The sequence below is a fragment of the Merops nubicus genome, unplaced genomic scaffold, assembly GCF_000691845.1.
Source record: "Merops nubicus isolate BGI_N331 unplaced genomic scaffold, ASM69184v1 scaffold5638, whole genome shotgun sequence".
In the NCBI taxonomy this organism is placed as follows: Eukaryota; Metazoa; Chordata; class Aves; order Coraciiformes; family Meropidae; genus Merops; species Merops nubicus.
The window spans coordinates 176,957-196,543 of NW_008623553.1; the positions used below are offsets into that span (position 1 = coordinate 176,957).

Consider the following 19,587-nt stretch of genomic DNA (forward strand, 5'->3'; position numbering starts at 1 on the left):
CAACAGTAAATGAAGAACTAGTGGGATTAAGACATCTGTGATGTCTATAAGTCATGTTTAATGAGAACTCTGAATCCAATCTTGCAAGCCTTTAATATAAAAGATTAAGTAATCAAGGTTGGAGGAAGGAGCTTACACAACTCTTTTTTGCCCGGGCTTCTCACCAGCTAACTGCAACCAGTTCAAACCACGTCCCAGACCCCCCTGAAGAGTCACTTACCCATCCAAAAATCAGAAGAAACAGGACTTAAAAAATCCCGTGAAAAGCGACATTTTAATAAGGCTGCTTAAACATCAGAATTTTTGTTTGCTTGCTTCTTAGCACCTGTTAATTCAAATACCACAGAAATACTTAAATGTAAAGAGGTCTCTGTTAAATTTTAGTCCTTCGTTTCTCTTTACGTAAAGTAACGCAAGGCACACAGAGCTTCCCTTCTTCTCCAACCTGGGAACACCACGTTGGACATTCCTGATATTTTTAAGGCTGAAAACAAGCACGCAGGATAAAATCTCGCGTGTTAGATTTGTAGGTGTACAACAACCACGTTACACTTTGGCAATAAGAGCTGTAAGACATCTCCCACCCACCTCTCAGCCCTGTTACATACATTGCCAGGGCCCTGGTGGGTGCCTCCATTTCAGAGAAGAATCTGGTCCAGCCCCACTACCTGCTCGCCGTGGGCTGTGGAGCTGGGACAAAGCTCCCTCCAACAACCCCACGTCTGGGATGGCTTTTGGCTTCAGCTCTGCTGGTAGATGATGATGATGTACAAAGGGTTTGGTAGGTGCTTGCGCCTCAGATGGGACCAGACTCTGCTTGTGGCTATAAGAGTGTCACAGTTGTTTTCATGGAGTTGGTTTTCTGTAGCATGACTGCTTCTGGAATAAGGTTTAAGAACTGCCAGGATCCAGGTGAGGTAGGAAAATACATTTATGTACCCAAGTCTCATTACTTTAAGAGACAATTAGGTGTCATAGCTACTTATGTCTAATTTTTATTAAATTTGTGAACTCACATAAATAAATTGACTAGGAACTGGTGCGTTGCTAGAATTTTTGTTGGAAACAAAATTCTACTCTCTAGAGGTGCTCTGGAGAACTAAATGCCTACACAGTCTTTATAACAATTCCTAGGACTAAGGAGATACATCACTCATTCAGTGTGGCTTCCACTGGAGAATACTCTTCATTTATAATAGAATACACAAGTCAGTGTTTTAGTCTTTCTTTCAAAAGCACTAAAACCAATAACAAGAAACAGATAGCTCTGACAGCTGAAAACATTTTCAATGGAGGAAGCCAAGAACCCATCATAATTTATCTCAGTGTTATGGATCTGAGCACGCAAAAGGGGCATCAGTACATCTGTCCAAAGAGAGAACAATGTACAGGTGCGGAGCCGAGGTTCATGTAACAAAGAAAATCAGTAATTAAAAGCATCTGGTTTCAAATCCCAAGTCATTTATCTCATTGTAGAAAATGTGATCAGAATTCATTTATAATCATGTCCAGATAGGGTTATACAGTTTTCTTCCCCCCTTAAAGCAAAATTAGCATTAGCATAGGCTTACTTCAACAGATCAGGGGGTAAAATATTGTTTGGCCATCAGCAGAAATAGGTGGGCATGTATTTCATCTGTGTTTCCAAAAGGGCTGGGCTGACGTTCATTAGAGACAAGCCTTTATCAGCATGTCTTGGGGTGAGTGCTGTGTTGCCTGCCCAGAAGAGACACCGTCAGCAGCTCAGCATTTGACAACAGCCACAGCTCTTCTGCATTACATTAAGGATTTTAGCCATTACTGGTTTTATCTTAAGGCTGACTTTTTTTCTTGCCTTTTTTTTTTTTCAAATTTTGCTTTGCTTTTTAAGTAAAACTTCTGCAGTTAGTTATAGTCTATATACATGAAAAACAGTAATTTATCATGGTATTACAAACGATTAAGTTATCTTAACATGTGCCACTATTCAGCATAGTGCCTTGTAGGCTGTAAACTTGAAGAAAACAGACATCAGCTACCTGTGCAGACTCTACCTGCACCTGGAAGCATCTTGCTGCATACTTGCCAGAGGATAATGACTTTTAATGACTAAAATAAGATACCAGTCAAGCGTGCAGTACATGCCAGGTAATATTGAGTAGGCAATATCTGTGTTTGATTGCATGTCTTTGTATTCGACCTCCTGGCAATCATTTGAACCTAAGGCAGTTTAGGCTCTTTATTTAAATATGTTTTGATATTTCTTTGACCACATTAATAAGGATTTTTTTTTTTTTTTACTTTTTGAAATGTATTTTCCTGCTAAATTGCTAGCAAGGATGGGTTTTCAAATTTCCCTTACATATACCAGCTTCCACTGTAGTGACTCATCAGTGTCATTTCAAAAGTTATTGAACAAACTCTTATAAACAAAATCATCTTTTGGATTGGCACAGTTCCCATGATAATCACTGTGATTAACCGCTCTGCAGAAACTGCACAGATCAGGTCAGAACTATTGTAGAGATGTTCATTTAACACAGAAAAAATGTATTTGTGTGAGTTTGTGTAGGTAATGAGATGCATTACAAACTACTGAGTTATGTTTGACACTTGGCTGAGACTGGCATGTGTATTTGTTAGAAAAGACTGAGTATTTCAGCACATCACTCTGTACCTGAGGAAAAGGCCCCCACAGAAAGCATCTGAGTGTACCAGGAAAGGATTTCCTTTGGCTCCTGTATGATTTTGAACCTGAAGCTGTTTTCATATCACTGTTAACCATACTCTAAAGCAATTAAATGACCTAAGACTCTTCAGCCACATTAAAGATCCTGTGGACAGCATTCTCCATAGTGTCTGTGAAGCCACTCTGACTCCCCATAGCTAGTGAGCTGCTGCACACATTGTACAGACACTGCTTAGAGGGTGGGTGAGTGAACAGGGAATCATAGTCATTTTGTTTGGAAGAGACTTTTAAGATCATCAGGTTCAGTCATTGACCCAGCACTTCCAGGTGACCACTAAACCATGTCCACACCTATGTATCTTTTCAATCCCTCCACCACTTCCCTGGGCAGCCTGGTCCAGGGCCTGACAACTCTTTCTGTGAAGAAATTTTTCCTAATATCCAATCTAAATCTCCCCTGGTACAACTTGAGGCCACTTTCTCTTGTCCTATCACTTGTTACCTGGGAGAAGAGACCAACCCCCACTTTGCCACAGCCTCCTTTCAAGGAGTTGTAGAGAGTGAGAAGGTCTCCCCTGAGCCTTCTTTTCTCCAGGCTAAATAACCCCAGGTGCCCCACAGCCATTCATAACACTTGTGATCTAGACCCTTCACCAGCTTCATTGTCCTTTGGATGCACTCCAGCACCTCAGTGTCCTTCTTGTAGTGAGGGGCCCCAAACCAAACACAGTTCAAGTAATCCAAGGCAGCATTCAGAATAAAATATAGTATCTTGTATTTTACCTAGAAGCTTGGACACGGCTGACATTGCCCCAGTCTGGCTTTAAAGATGGTACACAGGGAGGTATGTTATGTCACACACTACTTCTCAGTAGCAGAACCAGCATAGAGCCCAAACCTCTTAACAGCAGCCACCTACTCGAGCTGGCCATGGCCACGGCAAGGAAAGAGAAAACCAGAAATGCAGAGTTGTATCTTACAGCCACGGAGCAGAGCCTGAGGCCCTGTGAGAAGGGCCGTGTGTCACAGCCCAGTGACTTGTTTGCTCATTGTTGATAGAAAAGAGGTAATAAAATGCAATGATGCCCAGCAAGGTGATCTGCACTGAAGGATTTATTATATATCAGGGAGAGGGGGGAAAAGGAGAAAAGAAGAAAGAGGGAGAGAAGGAAAAGATTCCTTGCATTCCAGAAACATAGCCAGAGGCACCTGGCAGTGATTAGTGCAAAGGTTCACCAAACTTCAGATAAAGTCCCTCTCAAAAAAAAAAAAAAAAGGTTAAAAAAAAAGTAAAAAAAAAAAGTGAAGGGTATAACTGTTTCCTGAGCATGTGCTGACAGAAATTCCCGTAGGCCAAGACCCAGAACAGAAACACGTGGCAAGAGATTGGGTGCTATCCAGAGACCAGATTAGCAGAGCTTTACACATCATTTTTAATATTATAGGAAGAGATGAAAATCACTGTTAACTTTTTTTTTTCTCATGAAAAAAAAAATAAAAAAAATCTGGTCCTGGAACTGAATTGGACTTTCTCACAATATAAGCAACTGTAATGCTTAGGGGAGAGATTTTATGAATGAAATGGTTGGCGTGCTGGATTTTATGGTGGAACCTGGTGTCATGGAAAATTGCAGGTTTTGTGACCAGCTACTGCTGTATGAGTCACTTAAGATACAACATGGAGCTTTACTTTGCACTCCTACTGTGATGCTTTATTACATGCTTTTCTTCATATTAATATGAGCTAAACATAATTTTCAAAGTCAATGTTTTTTTATATGGTGATGCACCATGCATGAGAACTGTGTTACAGAATGGTCTTATAACCCAAAATATATAAAAAAATTATTTAAGATAAAGGACAGATGTTTTTAACTCTGGATTTGGTCCTGTTTTCACTGAACTCGATGGGATATGGCTTGAGGTTTTTTGCCTAGCTGAGGAATCTGCCAATCAAGCCATCACATCATAAAAAAACAACCAACCCCAGACAGTTTTCATATTGGAAACATCCCTATCTTAGATATTTCTGCTTCGTGGTTACACTTCATCCCACTTATTATTCAACAATATTAGTTTGATCTTATTTTCATTATTTTTCCATTTCCAACCTCATTAAATGTTTACTAATTAAGTATACTTGTGTAGGTTTTGGCAGTCAAGAGATGAGTAGCTAGTTCATGAAAAATCTCATCTCAAAACAGCTCAGAATCTGGCTTTACAGTTTCTTACTCTGTGTTAATTTGTCCAGCAACTGCTGTTGAACAAAGACTGGATAAAGCAAAGTGTTTCTTACTCACACTGAGTACTGTGGATGAATATAGAAAACATTCATCTAGACAGAAAACTCAGAAAAATGTCAGTATCTCAATGTCAATGTGTTTGGGGCGGTTTTTTTGTTCTTTATGTTGCAGCAAGATTGGAACATGACATTTGGTGTGCATTATGAAAATATACCAATTCTTATACACCACTGCCTGCTTTGGGAGGCTGAAAGAGGAGCCACAATAAGTTCTAAAACAAGGCCATAGTACTTGTAGCCTATTAGATGTATTTTCTGTGGACCTCTCCTAGCTCATGGCAAACCTAGACAGTTCCCTCACATGGGCTTTGCTTACACTTTAATATGAACTTTCACCATCCAAAATAATTGTTAAACCATGATCAGAAGAAAATTTATGTAAAAGTTGTGCTTACTCTTTGAGATTCCTAAAGTTATGCACTTTACAAAATGAGAGAGGAGACGGATTAATGTCTTCTGTGTTTTGACTTAATTTTCTTTTAAAAAAATCCTTCTGTTAAGATTGGGATTTCTGAGTGCTCCCATTGGTGTGGGTGACAAATGCTTCGCAGCAGAGGTGAGGAACTCGTTGCCTGTGTCTTAACACTGGGTTTAATGACCCTTCATGGGTAGTACCTCACCTGACTTCAGGAGCCTCCCTTCTGAAGGGCTGTGATGCCAGGTATTTTAAGACAGTATTTCACATGGTGCAGAAATGTGCACAGTGTCATAGACAAAGTAGTTCTGTGTGTTAGGGTCAGTTCTTCCAGTAGTTTTCTCTTGGTTGCGTAGATGAGGGTATTACATAAACAAGATTTTTAGTGTTTTTACTTAATTGCCTAGTGATGCGTCCTCAGGAGAGGAATGCATTAGCTTTGCAATCTCACCTGGAATCATAGCCCTCTCAAGACTAGTATCACAACTTCAGTGCCATCCTACACATGGTGCTTGAAAGGGGATTTGAAAAAACCCACAGTACCTGGTCAATCAGCTGATGAAGTACGCTGAGTGAAGAGAGAGGAGAATTCCTCCCTGCCTCCTTGGGTGATCAGTTTACATCCTGAAGGACAAGATTTGATTACCCCTCGCCTAGCAGGGAAATGTTGGGTTTGGCCATTAAATTATCCAGTCCCATTTTAGAAAACTAGGTATTTTGCTTGATTCGGTGACTTCCTGCGGCTATGAATGCCACAGGCCAGGGGATGCTGTGTGAGCAAAATGTTCCTTTTGTTTTAAGCCAACTTACTTCTCTCTGTGGTGCATGCTCCCATGTCTTGGGCAGCGTGGAGAGGAGGTTGTCTCCTGCATTGCACCCTTTTAATCTGAAAAACTGCAGTGTAAATTCTTTTCCTTCAGTGGCATGCTTCTAGTTTGGGCAGTTTTACTTCTTGACAAAACCCTCTCTTACTATTTTAGTATATTTTCAGCTGGTTTTAACTCCTGCAATAACTTAATGCATCAAAACTGAACTGTTTTTGTCACCATGTAATATATGGTCATTAATAAGTAGATTCTTACAGCATCCAACTGTGTAGTTCTTTCTCTGTTACTATCACTGCTCAAGAAACTTGCACATTACTCCTAAAACCGTGCTGTTCCCCAAAGATAATGTAAAATCAAAACTAGTCCACATGTGTAAGGAACGTAGACATTTGGTGTGTAGCTCTCTGTATGGCAGGGACGGAGAAGCACCAAAGTGCATCTGCAGGTGAAAAAGCTTTCCCACTTGCATCATATATTTCATATAGCAAAGTTTTTTAGCAATACCAGTTTCATCAGTAGGAAACTGGAAATCTGCTGGATTCAGAGAGGGCATGCTAGTAACTTTATTGGCGTCTGTAGCAGGTAGCAGCTAGGAGTAAGGCAACACATGGCTAGCAGGTTACCTGTCACTTACAGGACTGTATGGGCTTCTGATAATGGAGTAGTAAAAGCCTTGCAGTGGGTTAATTTGTTGATTGAGTTATTAAGTGTTCTACCATCAAACATTCTTCTAAGACAGGGCAGACTATCAACAGTCAGACTACACCAGCAGTGCAGGTGATCAGTAAGGGCTGTGGTTTCCTCTTAGCTATGTCACCAGGTTAGGGAGACAGCAAAAAGATCTGTGCTCCTGAAAAGAAATATCCCATATAGCCAGGAGCCCTCAAACTTAATGAATTAAGGAAAGAGGAGGATTTTGTTTTACATGTGTGTGTGAGAATATTTATTTATATATCTCTCTCTATAGCTACATATAGGCACAGACACATATTAAAAGCACCCCAAAGGACCTCCAAATTTAATGAATTCTACAAGTTACAAGTAAAGTAAAATATATGGTATATATTTATTGTTAAAAACCAAACCAAAGCAAAGTGTGGTTGTAACACAGCATTAACAGGAAATGTCCAGGCTGTTAGCTATTGAAATCTATGCCTGAGCTACTGCTGGGGAATTTTTAACCTATCCAGCTGAGCTCCTGGTGTAAGCAGTTTCGTGTTTCTTCCACACAGAAGGCACCTCCTTTTAAGCTCTTTTCTGTTGATAATTCAGTATCTATTTAATTTCTATCAGGAACGACTCCTCCTCCCTTTTAACAACCTGAGTAGCACAGCAACCTAATTAGCAGGCAAATACTCACCAGAGAATTAAAACCACAGTGCTGGGAATTGAACAGTTAGTTGGTGAATAAACTCTTCGTGAGCGTGCCAGAGCGCAGTCACACATGCACACAGACACATGAAATAGTATTTGAGGGATCAGCTCGAGCTGCAGGCATTGTGATGAATATTTTAAGAGGACAAATCCCCATGTTTGCCACTTGTACTAATATAGCCAGATTTTTCTGCTAAGCCAAGCTCTTTCCTGGTTAAAAACTATGCCTTAACTTAGGGGAAGCATGTTCAATTCCTCATTTGGGAGAGACCAAGCAGAACATAGTAGATTTTATAGTGACCTTCTCAACTGTATGGAACTCTCTTCATGCAGAGCGGTGGTCAAGTGTCACAGGGAGCTTTCAGGGTTTCAGCTGAGCTTCTGAGTTCCTAGGATACTGGCTGTCTGCAGACAGCTATGTTTGCTGAGCTCCAGTGCCCAGTGGGAGCAGTGAGCTGGCAGCTCACCCAGCTGGAGTGGGGCCCTGCAGCCCTCTGCACCCCTCCTGCCTCCACTGGGGTGTCTCACCTGCTCCTAACCCATCATCTCAAAGGCACAAACACTGCCACAAATGTTGAGCTCACACCCAGGAAATTCAGGAATGCAAAAGAGTGTGAATGGGGAGAAGCGCTGCTTTAAAAATCACAATAAAAACTGTTACATTCTTCCCAAGATTGAAATAGCCTCTGGGAGTAGCTCCCTGGGTAGGGAAGCTGAGATTTTCAGTATTCACGCAGCTGGACACCTTAAATGTGCCATTTCTGTTTGACATGCAGCATATTTGCATAGAATTGAAAAATGGGGTTGGTTTTGGGTCCTCCTAACAAGGCCGTGGGCAGAGAGCAGCCCGGCAGGGCCCTATGGGGTGCTGCCTTTCCCAGCAGTAGCCAGGACAGGACGTTTCAAGGGGAGGCAGAGGAAACCCAACCACAGGCAGTTGCAGAGCACTCGCTCTCCAGAAGTATGTTCCTCATTCAGAGTGGTTTCTGGCTCAGCCAGACCTTGGAGTCTTTAGTACATCTTTTGTTTCTCTTTAAAACGTGTGTGTGGTCATTATCCATATAAATGTCACTATCATGATCTCTTTCAGCTATCATCTTTCCAAGGAAAACAACTGCAATCTTTTTAATCTCCCTTCAGATAGAAGCATTTCCAGGCTTCTAATAGCAGCTTTGGCACGTCGAGGACGATGTCTCCATGCATGCTGTTTGAAGGGGCTGGTGACTCTTCTGCAGTCGTGGTTGTGCTTTGCCAGCACTGGCTCTCAGCCTGGGAAGGGACCATAGCAGTGGCTTTTCCATGGGTCCCAGCAGACAATGCCAGCCCCACCTCGATGCGACAGGTCACCACAGACCCGCATCTGAGGGCGTTTGCAGAAGACATGGCTTGTAGCTGGGCTGCACGATGGCCCATTTGTGTAAAACTGTTTCTCTACTGGGACCTTTGAGGAAAAACTACAGCCACGTGGGAGCTGACCTTGATGTCTTGACCTTCACCAGCTGCTGCTTGGCGAATAAACTCGGTATTTTCCATCCTTCCTCAGCCGTTCGGGCTCCAGGGAGCACTTGCTGTCTGTGACCTGAAGAGGGCCCAGGTGGCTCCTGCATTCCCCCAGCCCTGCCCAGCACCTCTGCAGCCCCAGGCCTTCACCCTTGGCTGGGGCAAGGGCCATCCCATCTCTCCTGCTGACCTCTTTCTCCTATGCACTTAAACCAAAAAAACAGATGAGTTTTTTTTTTCTCTGCATGCTAGCTTTAAAAATTCAACTTTAGTCCTTTTTATTTTACATGTCATTGTTTATTGGGGGAGGTGTTACCTTCCTCACAACAAAAATTATCTTGAAGTTCTTACATATTTGGCTTGAAAATATCCATTTAAGAATACTGCTTTAACTCTCCAGTTTAGTCTGGGGATATTCAGACTCTCTGTGGTTTGTATTATATGCTTTATTTTCCTGCTTTGGGAAATGGAATTATTTCAGCATAGGATGGGCTTTGACTAGTTGATTTATTTAAGCCCCTTTTAATAGAGTGTCACTGTGACAGCTTTTGGCAGTGTTCCCCTGCCTCTCATGTTAAATTTGATTAAGCTGTTGTCGCCAGTAATTCACAGTTCATCTATATTTACCTCTTGAACACTCCCATGTAGTGCTTAGCCCTAAGTCAAGCACAGCCTCGCTCCCCATGCTTCATCCTCACTGCTCCAAGGGGCAGTCGTGTAAACTGGTGAGCAGCCACGGCTGCAAATCATGGTTTATGGTGTTTGAACAGCTTGTGCAGTGATAGAGGAGGACATCAGTGAGTGATTTAACTTGGTTTTCTGTTGACTCTTTGTACACCTGCAATGGTTTGTGCTCAGCACTGTCTTTCCAGCTAGGTGATGTTCCTCTCCTGTGAAAAAAGGCTGAGAGTTGGGGTTCTTCAGCCTGGAGAAGGCTCCAGGGAGATCTATTGAAGCCTTTCAGTGCTTAACGGGGGCTTAGGAGAAAGAGGGGGACAAGGAAGAAATTTTTTATGATGGGGGTAGTGAGACCCTGGCCCAGATTGCCCAGAGAGGTGGCCGATGCCTCATTCCCTAGAAACATTTTAGGAGAGGCTGGATGGACCTCTGAGCAACCTGCTCTAGCTGCAGATGTCCTTGTGCAGTGCAGGGGGGTTGGACTAGATGATGACTAAAAGCCCCTTCCAACCCAAACCAGTCTGTGATTCTACGGTTGCATTGTGGCAGGGAGAAAAAGCTGAAGCTTCTCTGCTCCACCCGTGGCAGAAGATGCTCAGGGACTTCCTGGAAGCGGGTTAATGAGGCTCCTCCTCAGCTGCTCCAGCTGCTTGTGGGAGTGTCAGGTCAGGGTCTGGTCCCCCCCCAGGCGGTTCTGCCCCAGAGCTTCTGTGCTGGCCAGAGCCCCAGGTGCCTGGGGGTAGTTCTCCATCTCTCAGGTACAACCACTTCTCTGCCTTCCACGGAGCAGTGCCCCACAGGCAAACACCCAGGCTTTTTTTCTGAAAGGATGGTGCCATCTGATGCAGTTAAAGCTGTATTTCTAAGTCTAAAAAGAAAAATCCTACATGAGGAATAACTGAAACTAATGCTTTTCTTTGTCTTGGCTGAGAGTTGGGTGTAAAGCTTCACCCTGTTACAGCTACGAAGGCACTTAAACAATTCATTTGCATTTACTCACTCTAACTACATTCTCCACTTCTGTTTTCCACACATTTCTTGGCTCACGAAATTTTAAAATTGATCTGTGTCTAAATTGCTTATTGAGGAGTGATGTCATTTGGATCTGTCGTTATGGCTAGTAGAGGAAGTCAGTGTAAAGGAACCGAAATCCCTTTCTGACTCCCTTTTTTCCTAATGGATGCTAGAAAGCAGCACTGCACTGTTATCATCTGGGTTTTTTACAATATCATTTCTACTTGCAAAATAAACGTTTCTATAGTTTGGCCATCATGGAACTAGGGCCTTTCAAGGATTTAATTTTCCCACGTTGTGATGTGATATGTGAAATTTTTCTGTATTTTCTTTTTCTAGGCTTGCTCCCAACATAATCTCCCCACTCGTCAGCCCCCTGAAGGCGTTAGTCCCCCCCTCCCTGCTGCAGAAGCACGGCTCTCCGTCGGCACACAGCCAGTCACCAAACGGGCAGCACTTCTCTGGAATACCAAATAAACCATACGCTCAATTTCAAAACCAGTCTGGACAGCAGGGACCTCAAGGTAACTCTTCCCTCTTTCTTCCTTTTTCTTCCTAGTTCCAGCTGGAGAGAAAAAAAATATTTCCATTTTTGGTGAATACTACCTATTAAGGGACTGCCAGCATCTCAGTGGGAACTCCTATTTTTAAAGTGATTGATATTCATGTAGAGCAAAATTTTCAGACCAGTTCATGTTGTAATATGTTATCATAATGGGGCAAGCCATCACAACATTGATAGCAAAGATATATTGCATTTATTCAGGCTTTTCAGTAGATGGCTACTAGCTATGCACCTCATCTGACCACTCCTCCAGCCCTCCACCAGCTTGGAGAGAGTGACCCTGCCAAAGCCAGAGCCACCTAGTCCCATGGGCTGAAGCAGACCTTGGCAATGTCCTGCTCAGTCCACTGGTAGTGAGAGACTGGACATCAACTTAGATAAAGAAAAAATATTTAGCTGTTTATTATTTGGAAGTTGGGCATCTGTATCATTTTATATCATAATATGCAAAAGAGCTATAGCGTGGTAGTGTGATTGGAGGACAGGAGTGGGAGCAGCCAAGAAGCTGTCACAATGCTTAATTTAAAACTTTCTTTTTCATCCTGATTTACTCAGCATTTTTAATCAAGAGCTTATTACCTATTCCAGAATTCTTCTGTGGGAACTAATTGATGTTTATACAGTTTTCAAGGTACAAATTAGAAGAGTTATTATCACAGATTCTTCCAGTAACAGGAGCTTAAGAAATATGTTATAGAATCCAGATGATATGCTGCTTAAGTGTGGTAAATATTCACAGTAAAGAAGTGTGGGGGACATCTGTCTGTCTGGTTGCAAGTAGAACCAAGCATGTAAGTTTATACAGGCAGATAACCAGCTTTTTGAAACTCATTTAACAGCTGTACTGTCATTTGTATAAGGTTGGTTTTGGCTGGCAAAGTATCACATATGATCAGTCTACCAGTGGGCAAAATAAGAGGTTTGCTTTCTTTCAATCTATGCTAAGGCTGAGTCTGAACACGGGAGCTGGACACAAACCCAGGGTGCTGCAATGGGATTCAGGACCCCAACAGTTTCTGGGATAGCCTCTCTATCTCTGGGAAGTATTTTTGCTCTTTGGTTGGACTGACTTAGTCTGAAAAGTTAAAGCACATTATATTAAATGATTTGTGCTGCAGGAAAAACTAACTCAACCTGATGCTCAGCAGATTATTCAATTTAAAAAGATTAACTCTGTAAGGGAAAAGTGGCAGATTTATGATAGCATATAATGATATATGATTATGTTACTATAATGAGCTAAATAACTACAAACCACAAGAGGAAAGTTTAGCAGCTCATTACTATGGCAGAAACAAATGCATAGACAGAACAAGTTTTAAACCACTTAAATAAATTAACTTTATTCCTTAAGAAAACCACATTTCCTTTTGAATGAATTGTTGCTTTCTAAGTGTTATGTCATGTGGTTTTGAAAAAGCAATAATTTTCCACTTTGGCCAAATGTTGAAGTATTATTATAAATTCATTATGGAAATGGTCATTCAAAAATCAATTTTGATTAGCAGCCTTTGAAATCAATTGATCTGTAACCTGTACTTAGCTGTACTTGCTCTACATCTTTTTTGCATCTCAGTTCATTAATAACACATTTTCTTCATGGAATCTGGAGTAATTTGGGGGTTCTGAAATTTTGCTGAAAAAAAGAACACTATGTAAGTCTGGCTGTTGAACTAGGCATCTGTATGGAAGCACATAAACATCATGGATCTGATATTTATAGAGGACAGGAAAGTTTGTCAAGCTGGTAGCAGAAATATTGATCATGCAAGAATAAGCTGACATTATTTATATGTTTAAACCTAGCTGTAGTAAGATCACATGGAAATTATTACATGCTGAAAGAATTTGGCAGGCAATGGAATACTGTAGTTATTTATACCTGACATGATTTCTTTTCAGAAATTTTATGGAATTTGAAAAGCTAAGATTTATTTGCCCATACATGTAAATGACATGACATAACAAAATGGCATTTATTAGGCATATTCCAATTATTTGCTCATTACATCATTTATTTTAAAGCTGCTTGAAGTTTTCTAGGCTGTGCCTTGAAGAAACAGCGGCAGGCAGTGCGCCGTGTGAAGTGGCTAACTGCAGCTTTTCTGTCACAAATTATTTCAAAGCAAAATTTTAACTAAATGTTATGTTTGGAACTTGGTTTATTTCTTCATTAACTGTTATATTTCTACATCTACTGCACATAAAACATTTAATAGTGATCATTTAAACCGACAGGACATTTAGTAAATTCTTCGCTTGAAAATTAACCTCAGAATATTTTTTATTTAAATCAAACCTGAAGGGAATCTGAAATCCATGTGGAAAAAAAAATACTGGTGAAACACTTGTTGCCAAATTGGTGTTACACTTTTGCTTTCCTAGAAGGAGCAGGCATGTTTGCACCAGACAAGCCTACTTACTTACTTTGTATGTTAACCACTGAAGGGAGTCTTTTTTAAGAACTTGTAAAAAATAATCCATGTTTAGTTTACTCTAGTCAACCATATGTGGTTGTTAATTGAGCCATTGGTTATGATATTTTAATATCTTAATTTCTAATGCTTTCTGGGTTTCAAAAAATCAGTGAACCACAACGAAATGCTGTGAACCACAAGCACCTTTGTTTCATACTGTGCATTTAATAATTTATAAATGCAGTAAAGCTCTGACTTGTTTTGCATATGCAAATCAACTGTTGGATTGCCTGCAAGCAACAAGTTTCATTTCCTGTGGTTGTGTAAAATGAATGAAACTTTATCTGGCAAAAGCTCCAGTTGTTACAAAAGTCCTTGTGGCTGCTTAAACTCACATGGCCTCTCTATCTCTTGTCTAATTGCTTTGGTTTTCGGGAACACTTAGCATTTAAACAAGCTGGCAGTTTTCCCTTTTTAATAGTGTAAAAGATGCATGAGGCTCAGACACTTTGCAGCAGACTGACGGGCCTCTTGAGCCATTCCAGGCTACTGGAGGCCATCAGCAAGAGCCAGCCTACCTGGTACAAAAAGAAGCTATCTAGTTGTGCCTCTGAAGCAGTGGGCGACAGTAGAAAGTATATAAAAAGTAATGAAAAAAAATCTTCCTGACGTAGCAACCCACTGCTCTTGCAATCTCAGTCACTCCATGACTCATGGCCACCTTCTGAGAGTAACATTCAGCTGGCAACATTTTGAAATACAGCTTCTAATACTGCAACCACAATTCTTTCTACCCAAGAAGAATTGGGTATTGGGAATTACTACCCTGTTTTATGCCCAGTTTAAGTGCAGAGAACATCACCAAATTCTCCCTCTGTACCCTGGTCGTGGAACTGCAGCTCAGGTTCACCAGCTGCAGCCACAGTTCTTTAGTGTTTCAGATGTAAGGCCAGAGTCCTCCTGAATAATCTTCTGCCACTGTCACCCCCCGTGAAACCTCCATGCAGTCATCTGAGAGGCTATGCTGAGATAAGTCATGTAAGATCACAGAAGAGAAATACAAGTGCTTGCTGACAGTCTCCAAGCGGGCAGGGAAGTGCCAGGGCAGGATCCCTGCCTCGGGGACAAAGCAGGCACTGACTCAGTAACCTCAGTGCTCTGGCCTGGGCAGAAGAGCTGTCCTGAGCCCCCACTTCCTTCTTACCTTTCACAACTGCAAAAGCTTTTGGGGGTCTCTATCTTTCTCCTTCATCTTCCATGCTCAAGGAAGCAGCTACCTGCCTTTTGGTCCACGTCTTCCATAGACATCCCTCTGCCTATTCCCACACGCATGAAATGCCTTCTGTGAAGCTCCTGTCCCTTTCTTAGGGGTCTCACTGTCTCATCATTTCTGTGAAGCTAATGAAGAAGGAAGTAAGCTTTCATTGTACTGCTCAGGTCAGAATAGTGAAAAGTCCCATTTTGAGTGCCGTGGTTTGTTTTACCTGACCAGTGTCCCGGCTGCAAACTTTCCCCTGGTGCTGTCTTTTCAGCTTATTGTACAGTGATGCTGAGGGACAGATACTGCAATCCACAGGAGAATTTGATGGCTTGTGGCAGTTCTTTTCCAGACTTCTGATTCTGAGGCAATTCTCTGCCTCAGGTATTTTTTCCTGAGCAGTGAGACAGTGTAACTTAAAACACTTCAAAAGAAACCTTTAGACACAGGTCTTGAGAAAACCCTGGATTCAACTAGTTTCAATCTAGTTCTGTCATGTTTGGCCAGTCTCTGATTGTCTGAGCCACTGTGCCAGCCGTTTAGATCATAAAGATATTTAACTGATTTAACAAAAGCAATCCTGGGAGCATGACAAAAGGGCAGCAATTAGAGAGACAGAGAAAATACACGTCATGCCTTCCCTAGAAGTGATGTGTGTGGCAGACATTCTGGAAAAGGTTAATTTTTTTCTTCTAGCAATGCATACAAGTGCTCTCTGCAACCAGTTATACCTCATCTGATGCCAAGTGTCTCATTTTTTTTTTTCACTGCTCCTTTCAAAAGGATATATTTTTAGAAGGCTTACTTCAGAGAGTTCATGTTTTGTAAACAGAAAAGTCAGGATAATTATCAAAAAGCAATCAATAAAGCACTGTACCTAAAACCACATCAAAAGATGGCTTTGCTCCCTCTCATAAGAGCTCTTTGGTTTTTTTGAGCCAGACTCTCCAGGCAGTAAATGGAGGTGGCTGTCTATTTATTCCAATGAAGGACACATAATTTAATACTCGGTTCTCCAAATTTCTGGTCCTTCTCCTATGTAGCAGCAAATATGAACAGCTTTGGTCCAGTCTGCACGGTTCTTTATCTAATCTAGCCATCCATTAGTACTTCACCAGTCATGGATATCAACAATGTAGGCATTTTGTGGTGGAGGATTATAGGTTCTCAAAAAAATCAATCATCTAATCCTTGCAGAATCTGCCAAAATACATATTAAACTGTGAAACATCAGAGCAAATCTGTCACCACTTGATGAGTTCATTGCATTTCTACTGAAGAATTGCCTCACTTAGCCTTATTTATTACCACCTTAGAAAACATGACCAGAACGAACAGACAGACCCTGAGCTTTGCCTGATACTATCTACTTGGTCAATCTTTGGCAGTAAAGGGAAAATGTAGAAAAAGACAGGAGACCTTAACAGGCAAAAGCTCACACACTGTGTGATTTGTAAGGGACAAACTCCAGCCTGCACACCACCCAGGAGCTCTGGTGATAGCACCAGTATTTCACTGCCAAACAAACAGACTGAGCAGCTGCACAACTGGCCCAGCAAGTCCAGTCTTCCACTGGTGAGCAGAGCTGTGCTGACTTCTGTCAGCTGAAGATCTGGTGGTGTCTGTGTTTGGCTCAACTACCTTGGAGCTTTTGCAGGAGTTCTTAGGAAATGTTTCAGTCTGAGCAAGACTGAGGGAAGAAAGACAACAGGTCCATATTTTTGTCTGACAACTAGAGGAAAATCTTGATGGCACATTCTACTAAACTCTAAGCCTGATTTGGCTGACTTCAGCCACATGGAAGGAGCATCATTTCAGAAGGGACTTTCAGAGAAGGTAGGGAAGGGGATAGTTAATACAAATGTGCAATCAGTGTGCGAGGCACCTGGAACCAGGAAGAGGTTACTGAGGCAGGAGAGAATTAAATCAGTCCATGGTTGCTATAAATCTTGTGGCATGCTTTGAGGTCATTCATATGAGAGCAAATAACATTTTCTTCTAGGATGCTGGCACAAACTTGGAAGTTGTAAAATACCTTTCTCAGCAATTTATTTGTCCTGTACTGCTAAATACCTTCTTTTGTTGAGTACAACTCATTCACAGCTTCTGCTGGCAAAACCCAAACTGCTGCTCCACTGGTAATACAACACTCTAAAACAAAGCAGGGCATAAGAAAGGTAGGATATGCAGGGGACAAAAGTCAAACATGTCCCAAAAGCAGAATGACTGAGGCATCCAGAGACCAGACAGATTTATCTGGGTATTTTTCAGAAGCAAGAAGAGCCTCTAGCTGAACACAGGGTCCTCACTCAATGTCCATCTGGAGTCAGTCCTGCACCTCTAGTCCAATTTCACTTGCAGACTCTGGCCCCTGTGTTCAGTGAAAGGGGTTTCATTTGCAATAAGGGCAGTCTGAGAGAGGAGAAGTTTAAGACACTCCTAAAGGTATTTCAGAGAAACAGCACCCTCTCCAGCACTGCATAATGCACACTGGATAGGAAAAGACTTTACTCAACTGAAAACAAAGCAGTGCTGTTCATTTAAATATTGCATTATTGTATTTAAAAGTAACTCATTCTAGGCACACTTCCTTAGGAGCTGAGCACCCTGGAGCTGATCCAGTGGGGCTCTTTCTACTTGGCTTTGAACACAAGTGGGCTGTTGACTGCGTTCAGCTCATCTGTTGCTTGAAATGAAGCACATCCTTGAGATGTTTGCTTGATGGGGATCACAGTCCACAGCACCTTGTGGGACTGACTCTGATGTAGCTTTTGTATTATTACACCTTATAGAATAGAATGATTATTTTTCCACAGTTAAAAATAAGGAACTAAAAACCCCCACAACAGTAATGAAACACTGTGACAGAAATGGAGCTAATACCCTTGCAGAATGTTCAAATGTGTGTGCAATATCTGTTTTCAGGTTACCAAGGCAGCTTTCACTCAATACAAAACTGTTTCCACTACGGAGACTGCTACAGAGCAACGGACCAGTCTGTCACCAGTGATGTGCTCCCGGGGGAATCCCATTGCTTCAATCCTCTGAGACAGAATGGCTATCACATACTCAATGCACCTTTAGCTTCAACAGGTAATTTATTCTGCCTGTAAAGAATTATCTGTATGATATTTTTAGCAGGAGGGGAAAAGAACACATTTCATAGTCGATGTTATTACAAAATACATTTGCCTAAAAATCTTAGTCACTGAAATCCACTTGCATCTATAAAAGTCCCAGAAGGAAAGCAAATTTGTTTTCTTTAATCTTCCTGTCTTTAACTGATGGACAAATTCTCCTTTCATTCTGCTGGATGTGACAGGGAACACCCACCTTCAGGAGAGCTGACCAACAAGACTCCCCTCACATTTATTGTGTGGGCTGTCCACTGTACATGGCTTCAGGTATCCTCAGGCAGCCTCTTATAAAAAGACCAAAGTTAAGGAGGTAGTTACACAACCCTGAAGAAAATAGCAGCAGCAGAGACTTCCTGTCCATCTAAGAATAAAAGGATGGCTTTGTTTTGCAATACTGATGTTTACAAAATGGAAAGGCCCTGCTTTGTTAAATTCAGCTAAACATCTTAGTTTCTTTTTGTTGGGGAGCTCCTTTGTGTTTGTGCTGTTGCCCATTCAGGGCAATTGTATTTTCCCATTTAGCTACGCGTTTTCACAACGTAAAATTTGCAACAAGTTATTATAGCTAATTACTGTAGTACTTCAGGACTTAAGTATTCATTTTTATAAAGCACTTTTTTTTCTACTTTTAAAACCACAGTTAAGAATTGACAAAGTTACTGAAATCAAAAGAAATGTGAGTATTGTCAGAGCCAGGAAACACTGTCATTTACTGCAGTCTTTACTTACACATCTCCAAGAGATTTTTCTTCATGTCAGAGAATTCAGGAGGGCATCTCGGTTAAAGACAATACTGAAAACATATGTTTAAATGCTTTTTGAAATGGGGCCCGAGTCAGACCACAAAATTAGAGTTGACTTTCCTGTTTGTTTTGTATTAAAGGAGACTCTGCTCAGAGAGTGCGTGCATGCATTTGTCTGGTGTTCCACACTAGAAAGTGTATGCATCAGCAAGGAACACAAGGGAAAAGCTTAAGATGAAGTTTCAACTTCAGCTTTGAATTCTTTTGTGTTATTCATTAGCTTGATGTTACTAAAACAAGGGGGTTTTTTTTCATGTTAACATCAAATTTCAAGTTTAGATTGACAGCCTGCAATATTTAAAGTACAGACTAAATAAACTTTCAAAAAGAAATTGTAGGAGCAAAGAATAATACTGTGGCAAGACACCAACTTCAACAACAGTTGATTTTCCTGTCTGGGGCTAAACTATTATGAAATGTTTCTATGTAATATTTTTGTTTTTAGAGTGGTTACTGAGGTATGCAAATACTTAAAAGGCTGAAACATAAATATATATGAAATATATAAATCCTATCTTTCCGTGTGTAAAATAGAACCATTCAGGTTCACAAGATTCATCAAGGCTATGCATTAATTTTTTTCAGGCTTTTATAGCACCATTAATATTAAATGAGATCTCATCTCACAG

The 19,587-nt window shown here is 41.2% G+C and overlaps 1 protein-coding gene across 1 annotated transcript in view; it reads left to right on the forward strand.

Moving 5' to 3' along the window:
* GLIS1 (GLIS family zinc finger 1) overlaps positions 1–19,587 on the forward strand; it is a 108,108-nt gene that overhangs the window by 85,989 nt on the left and 2,532 nt on the right. Inside the window, exons 7-8 of the mRNA XM_008945098.1 lie at positions 11,118–11,302; positions 17,944–18,111. Of these exons, the coding sequence (XP_008943346.1) occupies positions 11,118–11,302; positions 17,944–18,111 (353 nt within the window). The remainder of the gene's footprint in view (positions 1–11,117; positions 11,303–17,943; positions 18,112–19,587) is intronic.